This window comes from Procambarus clarkii, chromosome 23 (genome assembly GCF_040958095.1).
Source record: "Procambarus clarkii isolate CNS0578487 chromosome 23, FALCON_Pclarkii_2.0, whole genome shotgun sequence".
NCBI lineage: Eukaryota > Metazoa > Arthropoda > Malacostraca > Decapoda > Cambaridae > Procambarus > Procambarus clarkii.
Window position 1 is genome coordinate 14,644,074 of NC_091172.1, and position 14,959 is coordinate 14,659,032.

A 14,959-nucleotide genomic window follows, 5' to 3' on the forward strand; every position below is an offset into this window, starting at 1 on the left:
TGTCTGAGATGGACCGTGATTGTCTGAGATGGACCGTGATTGTCTGGGATGGACCGTGATTGTCTGAGATGGACCGTGATTGTCTGGGATGGACCGTGATTGTCTGAGATGGACCGTGATTGTCTGAGATGGACCGTGATTGTCTGGGATGGATTGTGATTGTCTGGGATGGACCGTGATTGTCTGGGATGAACCGTGATTGTCTGAGATGGATTATGATTGTGTTGAATGGCTTGATATTGTGAGGGGGGGGGTGATAAATGAGAGGAAGAAGCAACAAACAAATAAACTCCTCTTAGGGAAACAAAATGCAAGCAATAATCATTGCAACATTGTTATATCTTGTATTACACTTAAGCTACGGCACACACACACACACATATGTAATTATCAGCCTCAAGTTTTTACCACTGACGAAACCTTTACATCTTTTCTCAGTCATGGTGGCTTTGTTTACATTCATTAAACGACTATAATAAGCCTGGACACTTCACAACGCGGGGTTATTATTGTCATTAACTACCTCGTAGAGCTTCCGAGCTCACAGACTGTTTAATAAATGACAACAAAGCCGCCATGGTTGAGGAAAGATGCAGAGGTTTCGTATTTGCACACGTGAATGGTCGAGGAACCCTAGATCAGGTGTATATTTACACACAGACACAGACTCACACACACACACACACACACACACACACACACACACACACACACACACACACACACACACACACACACACAAAGTGGAAATAGATGAAATGTTCACACGTAATAATAACAGAACGAGGGGACATGGGTGGAAACTGGAAACTCAGATGAGTCACAGAGATGTTAGGAAGTTTTCTTTTAGCGTGAGAGTAGTAGAAAAATGGAATGCACTTGGGGAACAGGTTGTGGAAGCAAATACTATTCATACTTTTAAAACTAGATATGATAGGGAAATGGGACAGGAGTCATTGCTGTAAACAACCGATAGCTAGAAAGGCGGGATCCAAGAGTCAATGCTCGATCCTGCAAGCACATATAGGTGAGTACATATAGGTGAGTACACACACACACACACACAGGCGGGATCCAAGAGTCAATGCTCGATCCTGCAGACACTATTTCTATTACAAGATAAACACACGTTCATCCCCCCTTCAGGCACCCTTATCAGGTGCTCAGGTGCTCAGGTGCACAGGTGCACAGGTACTCACGTCACAGGCGTCGCGTCCCTCGGCGCCAGCACAGAGGGCGGTCTTGGGCAGGGTGTAGGCGGGCCCGAACTGCTCCCTGAGGGCGCCCTGGCACGTCGGGTTGCTCCACAGGGGAACACTGATCTCCTTCAGCACCACACTGTGCTCCGACCCTGTCAACCATCACCTCTCATTAGTCTCTCAGGCCCTCCTGGGGGGCTACGCCCGCTCGGATTGGCTGGCTAGTATCTGCTGTCTGCTTTCTTACGACCTGGGATTGGTTGCTAGTCTCTGCCGTCTGCTTTATTAGGAGCTGGGATTGGTTGGCTAAGTAATTATCAAAAGAAGGCACCAAACCGGGAAGGATATGTAGCACCATCGATTGGTTGGCGAGTCTCTGCTGTCTGCTTTCTTACGAGCTGGGATTGGTTCATTAGTAGTAGGTTAGGATTGGTTAGTTACTTAGTCTCTGGGGCCTGATTGGTTAGTACGGAGGTTGGACTTGCTTAGTTAAATGATTAGTTATAAATGCTCCACGTGCTTTGGAAATTAGTATTGTCTGCATGGGGGGGGGGGGGGTTGTACAAAGCTTCTTCAATTAGTACCCACAGACATGGCCAATTAGTACCCACAGACATGGCCAATTAGTACCCACAAACATGGTCAATTAGTACCCACAAACATGGCCAATTAGTACCCACAAACATGGCCAATTAGTACACACAAACATGGCCAATTAGTACCCACAGACATGGCCAATTAGTACCCACAAACATGGCCAATTAGTACCCACAAACATGGCCAATTAGTACCCACAAACATGGCCAATTAGTACACACAAACATGGCCAATTAGTACCCACAAACATGGCCAATTAGTACCCACAAACATGGCCAATTAGTACACACAAACATGGCCAATTAGTACCCACAAACATGGCCAAATAGTACCCACAAACATGGCCAATTAGTACCCACAAACATGGCCAATTAGTACCCACAAACATGGCCAATTAGTACCCACAAACATGGCCAATTAGTACCCACAAACATGGCCAAATAGTACCCACAAACATGGCCAATTAGTACCCACAAACATGGCCAATTAGTACCCACAAACATGGCCAATTAGTACCCACAAACATGGCCAAGTCCTGCAGTAATAGTGACGTTGAACACCGACACCTACACTTGGACTCGAGGCTAACCGTCCCTAACTTATTCTAGGATAGGGAGCACAAAGCCTCACATCAATCGTATTAGGCTACTCACCTCTAAGCTGTCCAGGAACTGTGTGTGTGTGTGTGTGTGTGTGTGTGTGTGTGTGTGTGTGTGTGTGTGTGTGTGTGTGTGTGTGTGTGTGTGTGTGTGTGTGTGTACTCACCTAATTGTGCTTGCGGGGGTTGAGCTTTGGCTCTTTGGTCCCGCCTCTCAACCGTCAATCAACTGGTGTACAGATTCCTGAGCCTACTGGGCTCTATCATATCTACATTTAAAACTGTGTATGGAGTCATCCTCCACCACATCACTTCCTAGTGCATTCCATTTACTAACTACTCTGACACTAAAAAAGTTCTTTCTAACGTCTCTGTGGCTCATTTGGGTACTCAGCTTCCACCTGTGTCCCCTTGTTCTCGTCCCACCAGTGTTGAATAGTTCATCCTTGTTTACCCGGTCGATTCCCCTGAGGATTTTGTAGGTTGTGATCATGTCCCCCCTTACTCTTCTGTCTTCCAGTGTCGTAAGGTGCATTTCCCGCAGCCTTTCCTCATAACTCATGCCTCTTAGTTCTGGGACTAGTCTAGTAGCATACCTTTGGACTTTTTCCAGCTTCGTCTTGTGCTTGACAAGGTACGGGCTCCATGCTGGGGCCGCATACTCCAGGATTGGTCTTACTTATGTGGTGTACAAGATTCTGAATGATTCCGAATGATTGATTGTGTGTGTGTGTGTGTGTGTGTGTGTGTGTCTAGGTCAGCTTGTCTGGTTAGATTGGTCAGCCAATCTCCTGGTAACGGGTTTTAATGTCTTATCTGTGTCTTAATCACGCCCTGATTTCTGATTTCGCTAATTAGTCAAGGTCTGATTAGACAGTTTGAACATTAATTACATAGTCAGTTGGACTGATTAGTGGAAGGTCTGGTTACCAGATTAGTTAACTACAAACGTGTGGGTAGCTAGTTGATAACGAGGAAGAAATAACAACTCTATTTAAACATATTCCTAAAATACTTAAATTCAAATTAAAATGTTTAAGAAGAATCCGTAACAACAAATAACAGTTATATCTTATTTATGAACAGTTGTTATCGTGTCAGAGATGTTCCTTGCTGATCAGTTGTTTCAAGTAGAGCAGTTAACTACCGAACCACTATGTGCTTGTTAGTGGTTGTGCAAGACTGTCAAAATATCAATGTACTCTCACAAACCCAATGAACACGCTTGTAGATAAATAAATACATAACATAAATCAATAAAAGACTAAGTTAACAAAGTTATTAGTACACAATTACCTAAGCTCCCGTATGCGATAACCCAAGTTATCGTACGATGGCAGCAAAGTTTTTTTTACGGAGGGTCAACTTATCTTATAAAACATAAAAGTTGTCGAATTTAAGAATTCAGAACTTGTCATGTACACAAAACAATTATTTATCATACACAGATTTTGTTTAACTTATTACAAGCAAGTGGTGCAGGCATCTTACTCAGAAAAAATAAACATAATTATCGTACACCGACTGGGAACCCACCGATGTAAACAAACACTTGGGGAGGAAAATCCCCCCAATCCTCCCCACACAGAAAGTACAACACACACACACACAGGAAACTCCACACCACCAAACCATCCTCACCACCTTCCAGTCGCTACACCCGCTCGCCAAACTAAATGCAAATCAAACTTGATCTCTTTATACACACAATCCTAAAAAAAAATGGAGGAAGCCTCGGACGTCCTCCCAGAATTTTTCCCCTGAAAAATCTTCACCCAGCTCAACGTTTCCATCTTCTCAGGGTAAAGAGATGTCAGCTCTATGACTGTAGGCCCCGAAAGCTTTCAAGGTATTTTGTTTTGCATGAAACGAAAATTTTAAACAAAACAAATTGTTATTGCTTAAGAAAAAATGGCAACATTTTTTTTTTATCACATATTACGATGTCTCTCTAGTAGTCTATTGTTACTTTGAGATCATTATTCCCATCTGAAGACCACTATTGACTCTCAGGGACCACTATTGACTACTGGTGGACTACTATTGACTCTTGGGGGACCACTATTGACACCAGGGGGACCACTATTGACTTCTTGGGGACCACTATTGACTCTTGGGGGACCACTATTGACTCTCAGGGGACCACAATTGACTCTCAAGGACCACTATTGACTCTCAGGGGACCACTATTGACTCTCAGGGACCACTATTGACTCAGGGACTACTATTGACTCTCAGGGACCACTATTGACTCTCAGGGACCACTATTGACTCTCTGGGGACCACTATTGACTCTCAGGGACCACTATTGACTCTCAGGGACCACTATTGACTCTCAGGGACCACTATTGACTCTCAGGGACCACAATTGACTCTCTGTGGACCACTATTGACTCTCAGGGACCACTATTGACTCTCAGGGACCACTATTGACTCTCAGGGACCACTATGGATTCTCAGGGACCACTATTGACTCTCAGGGACCACTATTGACTCTCAGGGACCACTATTGACTCTCAGGGACCACTATTGACTCTCAGGGACCACTATTGACTCTCAGGGACCACTATTGACTCTCAGGGACCACTATACACATTAGAACTAAAAGCGAAGCAAACAAATGTTTCGTATTTGCATAAAATTTCCAGAAATAATTGCACATGAATTAGTAAACAGACAATTAAATTCAGAGCGGGAGCATGTAATAGGTGTTTCAGAAGCTTGTTCCTCGGACGGGTATAACAGCCCATGTGTATACTCCTGTATTGTGTGTGTGTGTGTGTGTGTGTGTGTGTGTGTGTGTGTGTGTGTGTGTGTGTGTGTGTGTGTGTGTGTGTGTGTGTGTGTGTGTGAGAGTTTTTGTCCTCCAATTGCTACGGTACTTCTTGTTGTTGTCACTGAAACCTTCACAGTCCTGAATAACCATTTTCTCAAAACTACATTCTCCTTTTGTCGGAAGAGATACTCCTCCTCTTCCTTCCCTCTCTTTCCTTACTACATAGTATTCCTGCGGAAACACTGCATTTGTTATGGATTTCGTGAGCTTTGTTTCTGTGAGTGCTATTAATGTCTGGGTTTCCAGACCCTGAGTGAGGTCCTTGCCTCTTGTCTCCGTCAACATTACTATGCTATTATTGAATGAAATGCAAAATAGTGGCAATGATATGATATTATATAAACATTGCACACTGTTGAAGACTTCAGAGAGGCACTTACTGTGTGTGTGTGTGTGTGTGTGTGTGTGTGTGTGTGTGTGTGTGTGTGTGTGTGTGTGTGTGTGTGTACTCACCTAGTTGTGCTTGCGGGGGTTGAGCTCTGGCTCTTTGGTCCCGCCTCTCAACTGTCAATCAACAGGTGTACAGGTTCCTGAGCCTCTAGGGCTCTATCATATCTACACTTGAAACTGTGTATGGAGTCAGCCTCCACCACATCACTTCCTAATGCATTCCATTTGTCAACCACTCTGACACTAAAAAAGTTATTTCTAATATCTCTGTGGCTCATTTGGGCACTCAGTTTCCACCTGTGTCCCCTAGTGCGTGTGCCCCTTGTGTTAAACAGCCTGTCTTTATCAACCCTGTCAATTCCCTTGAGAATCTTGAATGTGGTGATCATGTCCCCCCTAACTCTTCTGTCTTCCAACGTGTGTGTGTGTGTGTGTGTGTGTGTGTGTGTGTGTGTGCGTGTATTCATCTAGTTGTACTCACCTTGTTGTGCTTGCGGGGTTGAGCTCTGCTCTTTCGGCTCGCCTCTCAACTGTCAATCAGCTGTTACTAACTACATTTTTTTCACACACACACACACACACACACACACACACACACACACACACACACACACACACACACACACACACACCCAGGAAGCAGCCCGTAACAGTTGTCTAACTCCCCTGTATCTATTTACTGTTAGGTAACAGGGGCATCAGGGTGAAAGAAACTTAGCCCATTTGTTTCTGCCTGGTCCGAAAATCGAACCCGGGCCACAGAATTACGAGCCCTGCGCGCTGTCCACTCAGCTACCAGACCCCCCTTCCCGAGTGTGTGTGTGTGTGTGAGTGTGAAAGAGAGAAAAATATATATAGCAGATACGATAAAATCAAATAAGTTAGGAGTCAGTACATTAAACAACTGACTGTTAGAAAGGCGGGGTCATGGAGCTAACACCTCGCCCCTACAGGCACACACACACACACACACACACACACACACACACACACACACACACACACACACACACACACACACACACACACACACACACACACGTCCTATACAAGCGTGAGCATCAGTGTATGTGTCTGCAGGTGTCTCACCCTCATCTTTGCGGCCCCAGCCCGTGACGTAGCACCTGGTGGGGACGCCCTCCACGAAGTCGTTCTTCTTGGGCATGCAGACGGCGTCGATGTTGCCCTTCCGGCGGGCGGACCTCACCAGCTGCAGCAGCGCGATGTCGTTCACCAGAGTGGCGTTGTCGAACTGTCGCCCCACCAGGAACACGAGGCAAACATTAAGTAATACTTTCATTATTACACGACACAGTACATTCGACATAGAACCTAGAACACAGTACAAGGGACTGAGGACACAGTATAGAGGACACAGGACACAGGACAGGATACAGGACACAGTACAGAGAACACAGGACACAGGACAGGATACAGGACACAGTACAGAGAACACAGGACACAGGACACAGGACACAGGCATCCTGGTGTACCCTACAGTAATGGCAGCTGTGTATCATCGAGCCAGCAGACGTTAACTTAATTAATAATTACTTAAGCAAAGCGTTATTAATCTGGAGTCAAAATGTTTTATTATTGAATTGAATATCAAATAATCAAACTATCCTCACACTTAATACACTGGAATTGTGAGGCTATTATCCTATGGTTCCTATGTATACAATCCTAGGGTTAAAGGTAGGGTTATTATCAGGAGCAAGCACTAAGCCATGTCGACGACAGAGCCCTTGGAAGGGATATGAGGATAATGATTTAGGATAGGACGGAGGGAAGGAATGGTGCCACTTGGAAGGTCGGGGATTGAACGTCGACCTGCATAAAGCTCACTCACTTGCTCTCAGAACTCCCCCACACACCCCACCAGACTCCCCACATCACCATTGGGAGTCACGCGGACTCCCAGCTCACAATCACCAGGACACTACAATGCTGGATGAGTCAGAGTCAGGATAGAGTCTGGCATTTAGTGAGACTGGAAGTTGGTATCAAGAGTGGGGGGAGGGGGGGGGGTCCGACCCCCGCCCCTCTTACTTTAATCACCATCCTTCACCACCCACCCGTCACCCTGCAAAAGTCACTATCACTAACAGGCATCCTTGGTTACCGATACAGAAGGGTTCAAGACCTTTATATAACAATAGCTACGCCGGGCAATGTAATAAAGTAATCATATTTATAGTGATATTTAGTTAAGACTTTTAGTAGTACATCATTTTGAATGAAATACAAATATTTTGAATTTCTCTAAATTTTATCATTTTTCCACTTCAAGTAGAGTGGGGGTAAAGTCTGAGTATACCTCTGGTGGCAGAGTTTACACTTGGTCTACTCCAACAGGTGGAGCACACTCCCAGAGCTACTTCCCGTCAAACACACACCGAAACTACGACGTTGGTACAACGTTCCAACAAGTTTTAACACCTAATCAGTTATAACAACCAATATAGCAAGTTGTAACAACGTTTTAATACGTCATAAACACGTTAAGCCAAGATGTAACAACTTTATTACAAGCTGTAACAAGGGGAAAATAGAGACAGTTTCGGTTTGTGTTTCCAGGGTTGTAGCCGGGCCTTAACCTAGTTAGCACTAGTAGTCTAGACGTCTGTTGACATTACTGGATGACCCATAGACAGTGTGGTTCGTGTGACAGTATCACACACTGAATAACTAGTGAGAATTGCGGTTTGTCTCTGCCATCCGTCGACCAGCTTTCATAAAACTACTCTGGAAAGTTAGAGTTAAAAATCACGAATTTCATTAGCTGACTAGTAGGCCTATTATGAACTAACGATTAGGCTTGCCAAGAATTCATTAATAGTCCTGCTACTAACTTGGTGAGGCACGTGACAGTACGTGCTCATACAGGTCAATAACTTGAAGCCTTACCCGCTAGTTTCCATGGAAATTCGGTTAACAACAAGATCCCAAATTAGTGCTGTGTGGACATTGGGTAAAGAGTCAAGGATTGGCAACCAATCACTGTTCCCCATTCAGGTTCCCGGAGCTGCCACCACCTCCCCACCACGGATACCAACTTCACCTAATACTTGATTTCATATAGAAATATATAAACTATTTTTACAGACATCCAAAACTAACAAAAAGTATTAAGCCTGAAGGGAAGAACCCATGGATGCTTCAGGAGGAGCTAAACAAAAACCTGAACTGATACTGAAAATGACTTTTGTCCAAGTGGTTGGGCACCATTCCTTTCCGCCGTCCCATCCCAATTCTTATCTTGATCCCTTCTAAGTGCTATATAGTCGTAATGGCCTGGCGTTTTCTGCTGATAGTTTCCATCTCTTCTCCTTACGTATCACCGGCCCTGTATAACAGTTTAATAGAACAGAAGCAGGCGCTAGGACACGAAAAGTGTGCAGTGATTACAAGATAGCTTCTAAACTCAGTGAAAATATAACTATTGGTTGAAATAAGTCTATCACTCGGAGCTCTCATAAACCTGATACATAATGAAAGCACAAGACAGTGTGTCCATGAGAAAACACTCATATTTGTCGAGTCTAGAAGTGAGAGTTCGATCCCAATACACGACCACAATATCTTATAGCTAATACACCTGAAACCAGACAAACATTAGAGGATCCTTCAAAGACCCTACACAGTAATCCCTTGTAAGCTCTGTACACCAGTGGTGGAGTTTACACTTATAGCTTAAGTGTAAACTTACCATCTTAACTTAAACTTTAACCTTACACCGTAAACCACAAAATGTTTTTGTAAAAAGTTCAAAGGTTTCACTAAAGAATGTCGCCAGAACAATGCGAATTTGAGGAAGACGACTGACTCAGGAAATTGATATTCACAATGCTAGAACACAGGAGTCTAAGGTAGACATGAGCAACACATACAAAATACTATAAGTAATCAGTTGACAGTTTGCACATAATTATACATAAGTGGAACTAGACATTCTAATGAGTCACCGGAGGCATTATTTCAGGGTAACGTTGATGAGTAAATGGGTGAGTCATGAGGCAAGTGGTTGAGGCCAGTTTAATTCACAATTTGATTATATATATATATATATATATATATATATATATATATATATATATATATATATATATATATATATATATATATATATATATATATATATATATATTCGCGATTGTCACTGGACGTTTCGCGATTGTCACTGGACGTTTCGCGATTGTCACTGGACGTTTCACGATTGTCACTGGACGTTTCGCGATTGTCATTGGACGTTTCGCGATTGTCACTGAACGTTTCACGATTGTCACTGAACGTTTCACGATTGTCACTGAACGTTTCACGATTGTCACTGAACGTTTCACGATTGTCACTGAACGTTTCACGATTGTCACTGAACGTTTCACGATTGTCAGTGGACGTTTCGCGACCGTCATCGCATTTCGCGAAAATATACCATGGTGTATTTTGAGAGTAAACTTTAGAGTATATCTCGTGAATGCACTAATGGTTCATCAGGAAGGTTAATTTTACGTAATTAATGCAATTATGACCTTAATTCCTAGGACAGTGAACGTGACTACCGTCGTTTACAAGGCCTTTGTGTGTGAGTATGTAATTACCTAAGTGTAGTTACAGGATGAGAGCTACGCTCGTGGTGTCCCGTCTTCCCAGCACTCTTTGTCATATAACGCTTTGAAACTACTGACGGTCTTGGCCTCCACCACCTTCTCACCTAACTTGTTCCAACCGTCTACCACTCTGTTTGTAAGAGAAAATGTACTAATATTTTTTCGGCACCTTTGTTTCCTTAGCTTGAATCTGTGTGTCCTCGTGTTGGTAAAGTTGTCGGTTTCAGGGATTCATCTTTGTCAATTTGGTCAATTCGCGTTTTTATTTTGTAAGTGGTGATCACATCGCCTCTTTTTCTTCTATCTTCTAGCTCTGGAATACGTAACGCCTCTACCTTCTGCTCGTAACTCTTGTTTTCTCAGTTCCGGAAGACTGGGCTGGACGGTGGAGCGACGGTCTCGCTTCAAGCAGGTCGGCGTTCAATCCCCGACCGTCCGGAATGGTTGGACACCATTCCTTCCGCCCGTCCCATCCCAGATGCTTACCCTGACCCCTTCAAAGTGCTATATAGCGCTTTCCCATGATAATTCCTTCCTTCCGGAAGACATTTTGTAGCAGGCCATTTCTCCTTTTCCAGTTTATCGATGTGCTTCTTAAGGGAGTCTATGGGCACCATACAAGTCATGAAGTTTCTTTAGTGTTTCTCCATCTATCTATTCTCCATCAAAGCCATTCGAAGTTGGAAAGCGACACATACGCTCCTCTCACAATGATCTTTATGTGTTCCTCTGGCGACAGCTTACTACCCAAAACCACCTCCCTAGGTCTCCTTCTTTGGTAGAGTTCTTTAATTCCTTTCCACATAATTAGTAAGTTGTGTGAGGTCTATTTTCTCCTATTCCACATTCCATTAAATTACATTTATTCACATTGAATTCTATTGGCCACATGGTGCTTCAAGCACTTATTTTATCCATGTCAATATGAAGGTTATGACTTAGTGAACAGTTTACCACCTCCGAAGCACTTGGAGCTCACAAATTATCTATAACAATAACAACACTTCATTTAGAAAGTTCAGTGCTGGTAAAGTGTCTCACAAAGGTAAACAAAGCCGCCTAAGATGGAGAAAAGGTGCCCAATAGGTTCGTAAATATTTGTGAAAATGCTTGACTCATCCTGGCTCCGGTGAGTGTTCTCTTATCCGAATATTCCCAACATTCAGGACAATGGTTAATCCGGTGCTTATGTATTGTAATTTTATTTAAACAGTGAATTCTGATCATTCGAACAGTGAGCTTTGGTGGGCTGGTCACTGATTGGCTTAGATCAATGCCGTCTCATTAATTAAACGGAATAATTAACTATTAACGAATCTTGGCAATTGGAACAATTCCGCTGTTGATATCATCTATCCGGACTCTGTCACCGTTGATAGTTGACATGATGACGTTAGTCCAGGAGCGTCCCCCTAGCCTCCACCCTGGAGCGTCCCCCTAGCCTCCACCCTGGAGCGTCCCCCTAGCCTCCACCCTGGAGCGTCCCCCTAGCCTCCACCCTGGAGCGTCCCCCTAGCCTCCACCCTGGAGCGTCCCCCTAGCCTCCACCCTAGAGCGTCCCCCTAGCCTCCACCCTGGAGCGTCCCCCTAGCCTCCACCCTGGAGCGTCCCCCTAGCCTCCACCCTGGAGCGTCCCCCTAGCCTCCACCCTGGAGCGTCCCCCTAGCCTCCACCCAGGAGCGTCCCCCTAGCCTCCACCCTGGAGCGTCCCCCTAGCCTCCACCCTGGAGCGTCCCCCTAGCCTCCACCCTGGAGCGACCTCCACTGAGACAGGCAGACTGTTCGGTTCCTCGACCACCAACAACGCCAGTACGTTCAGCGTGGCCGCCCTACCCGCGGCCTCGCTGCTCTGACTCAATAATGCCATAAGTAATAACGCTAATTACAGCGAGCGCGAATAACGTTGACGAACGAGAGAGCTTAGAACTAGATCACGCGACAATGTTATTGATTCGTCGGGGGAAATGAACCTTCCTGGTACGACAACATCACGGGGGAGGTACGATGGCGGTGTCCCGCGCCCTCTCCAGCTAACTAAACCGTGAGCATGAGTTGTTTTTCTTTGCAAAATAGACTTAAAAATATAGAAAAACTGAAATAAAATATAAAAAAATGCACCATAGACTACCTTGAATATATTTTCCTATAAATTATATTCTCATAACACGTTTCTGAAATCTAAATGAAAAGTTGAATCATATTTTTGCCTTTTCTTTCTTGGTGAAACTCGGGTAAATGTAAATAAAATATGTGACTGAAAAATATATATAAAAAACTGGTCTGAAACTCGACATTTTTAATAAATATTTATATAAATATTGTTGGGTGTGTGGTGTGAGAGGCGCGAACATTCTTCTAATGAATATCTTGCCAAGAATAATGGCAAGGTTTATCTTCCTATTAAACATATATTAGACAGAGAGAAGTAAATATTTTGGTAATTATAAAAAACTCGACTTTCATGAATTTCTATTATAATGAATATTATTGTATGAGGCAGTATGATCCACTGGACCTTATACGCCATATGTCGTATGTCGCAGGCTAAGGGTTAACACCCATTGTAGTGGTATATGGGTACACGTATGTCTATTGCATGTTTAACGCACCACCTCATGCGTATGTCATTTGTTCCTTTACAATATGATGAAGAAAATAAGATAACACTGTCTTTATATCAGAAAAAACAATATGCTAGCAATGCGATACATATTGCATAATAAATCAATATAACATTATGTTTTATATGGGATATCATGGTACAAGAACACTGTTTTAATGCCCAATGTTCTTCAAAGTAAGTCTCACTTCCAATAACTTTATACAAATTTAAACCCCAATGCACGATAACTTGATAAGACGATTTGGGTATTATTACTTTACAGTTAATATGATAAAACTTAATTATGGTTAAGTAGTTATCAGAGAAAATTACCCATTTCTTTAACTCCAAATCATTCTCATTTCACTTGTCAGACCTCCAGCAGAAAACGTAGAGTTAGAGGAGATTAAATAAAGATGATGAGAAGGAATAAAGTAGGAAAGTTTAATAAAGATGACACACCACTAAAGGTGTTAAGGATTAACAAAGATGACACACCACTAAAGTTTTAATTTTGTTTGCAGGGATATTCCTGCCCGGGCCCTAAGCCTCTGGCTGGCCCACTGGGCGGGCCCTAAGCCTCTGGCTGGCCCACTGGGCGGGCCCTAAGCCTCTGGCTGGCCCACTGGGCGGGCCCCTAAGCCTCTGGCTGGCCCACTGGGCGGGCCCTAAGCCTCTGGCTGGCCCACTGGGCGGGCCCTAAGCCTCTGGCTGGCCCACTGGGCGGGCCCTAAGCCTCTGGCTGGCCCACTGGGCGGGTCCCTAAGCCTCTGGCTGGCCCACTAAGTGTTTCTTTTTTCTGTTTTACTTGGGCGGAGTATGAGTATTTATGACTCGTATGGTCGCTTCAGTAAGATTTTGTCCCACGTGTTTAACAACTTCTTCTGCTCTGTTGAATCTAAGTTGAAATCTTAATGGGTTTGTAACTGTGCACAGTGTTAGATAATGTTCCAGTGGTCTGTCGGGCATTTCTCCACAGTGCTGACATTTCCTCTCATCTTCTGGAACCTGTAAGCCTATTTCCCATGCACATGGGTATCCAAGCCTGATGCGATGTAAGTGCACTTCTGTTGTTCTACTCCTCCCTTTCATCAAGCTAAGTGGTTCGTAGTTGGTTGAACTTTTGTACCAACCCGCAGATCCTGATGTTGTAACTGCTGTGTTGTGGTCACTGTACATCTTTTGCATTGCTCTGTTTCTAATTACTTTCTTAACCTGTGACAGACTGTGGTATGTAGTCTACATTTCTTCTCTTAGTTGCAAGTTTTGCAGCCTCGTCTGCAATGTCATTTCCTATTATTCCCACATGACTTGGTACCCAGTTGATAAGTACCCGTCGGCCTTGTTGTTTGAGTGTTTGCATTAATGATATGACATTTGTGATCAGATGGATGTTATCACATATGTGTTCTTATTGCAAGGTCTCAATGGCGGTTCTCGAATCTGTATGTATCATAACATGTTGTCGGTGTTCAGCAAGAGCATGTTCCGGAGCCTTTTGAATGGCTAGCATCTCTGTTTGTAAAGTCGAACATCCATTTGAGAGTCTCGAACTATTTACAGAGTTTCCAGCTTTAACTGCAGCTCCGGTTTCTTGTTCCTGCTGGTCTACTGATCCATCTGTGAAGTAAGTGAAGCTGTCGGATGCCAAGTTTGCTCCTATATGCATCTGTGCAATGTTACGTAGCAGGTGAGGATTTGTCTGGTTCTTTCTAGGTGGTGTTGCCGCCTAGTCTCATTGCCTTAGACTTCTGTGCAGATATTTTTAGCCCTGAAATGCTGCATTCAGATGTTACTTTATCTAACGCCTCTTGTGCTGTATTTAGAAGTGAAGGACCTGTAATGACTAATGCTATATCATCAGCATACCTTAGCAGTTTAACCCCTTCTGTAAATGTCATAGTAACAAGGTTTTCCATAAGGATGTTAAAAAGACTAGGACTGAGGACTCCTCCTTGTGGAGTCCCATTCACATACAAGTGGTAGTCCGACACTTGTCCTTGCAACTTTACTCTGGCATACCTTCTTGAATCCATGCTAGCATTTTTCCCTTTACACCTTTTTTAACTAAGGTGTGTAAAATTGCTTGCGGGCTTGCAAGTTCAAATGCTTTTTCCAGATCAAGGA

At 43.8% G+C, this 14,959-nt stretch overlaps 1 protein-coding gene across 1 annotated transcript in view; it reads right to left on the reverse strand.

The window, feature by feature from the left end:
- LOC123764081 (chymotrypsin-like protease CTRL-1) overlaps positions 1 to 14,959 on the reverse strand; it is a 184,144-nt gene that overhangs the window by 3,057 nt on the left and 166,128 nt on the right. Inside the window, exons 6-7 of the mRNA XM_045751600.2 lie at positions 6,710 to 6,872; positions 1,200 to 1,351 (exon numbers count right to left, since the gene is read on the reverse strand). Of these exons, the coding sequence (XP_045607556.1) occupies positions 1,200 to 1,351; positions 6,710 to 6,872 (315 nt within the window). The remainder of the gene's footprint in view (positions 1 to 1,199; positions 1,352 to 6,709; positions 6,873 to 14,959) is intronic.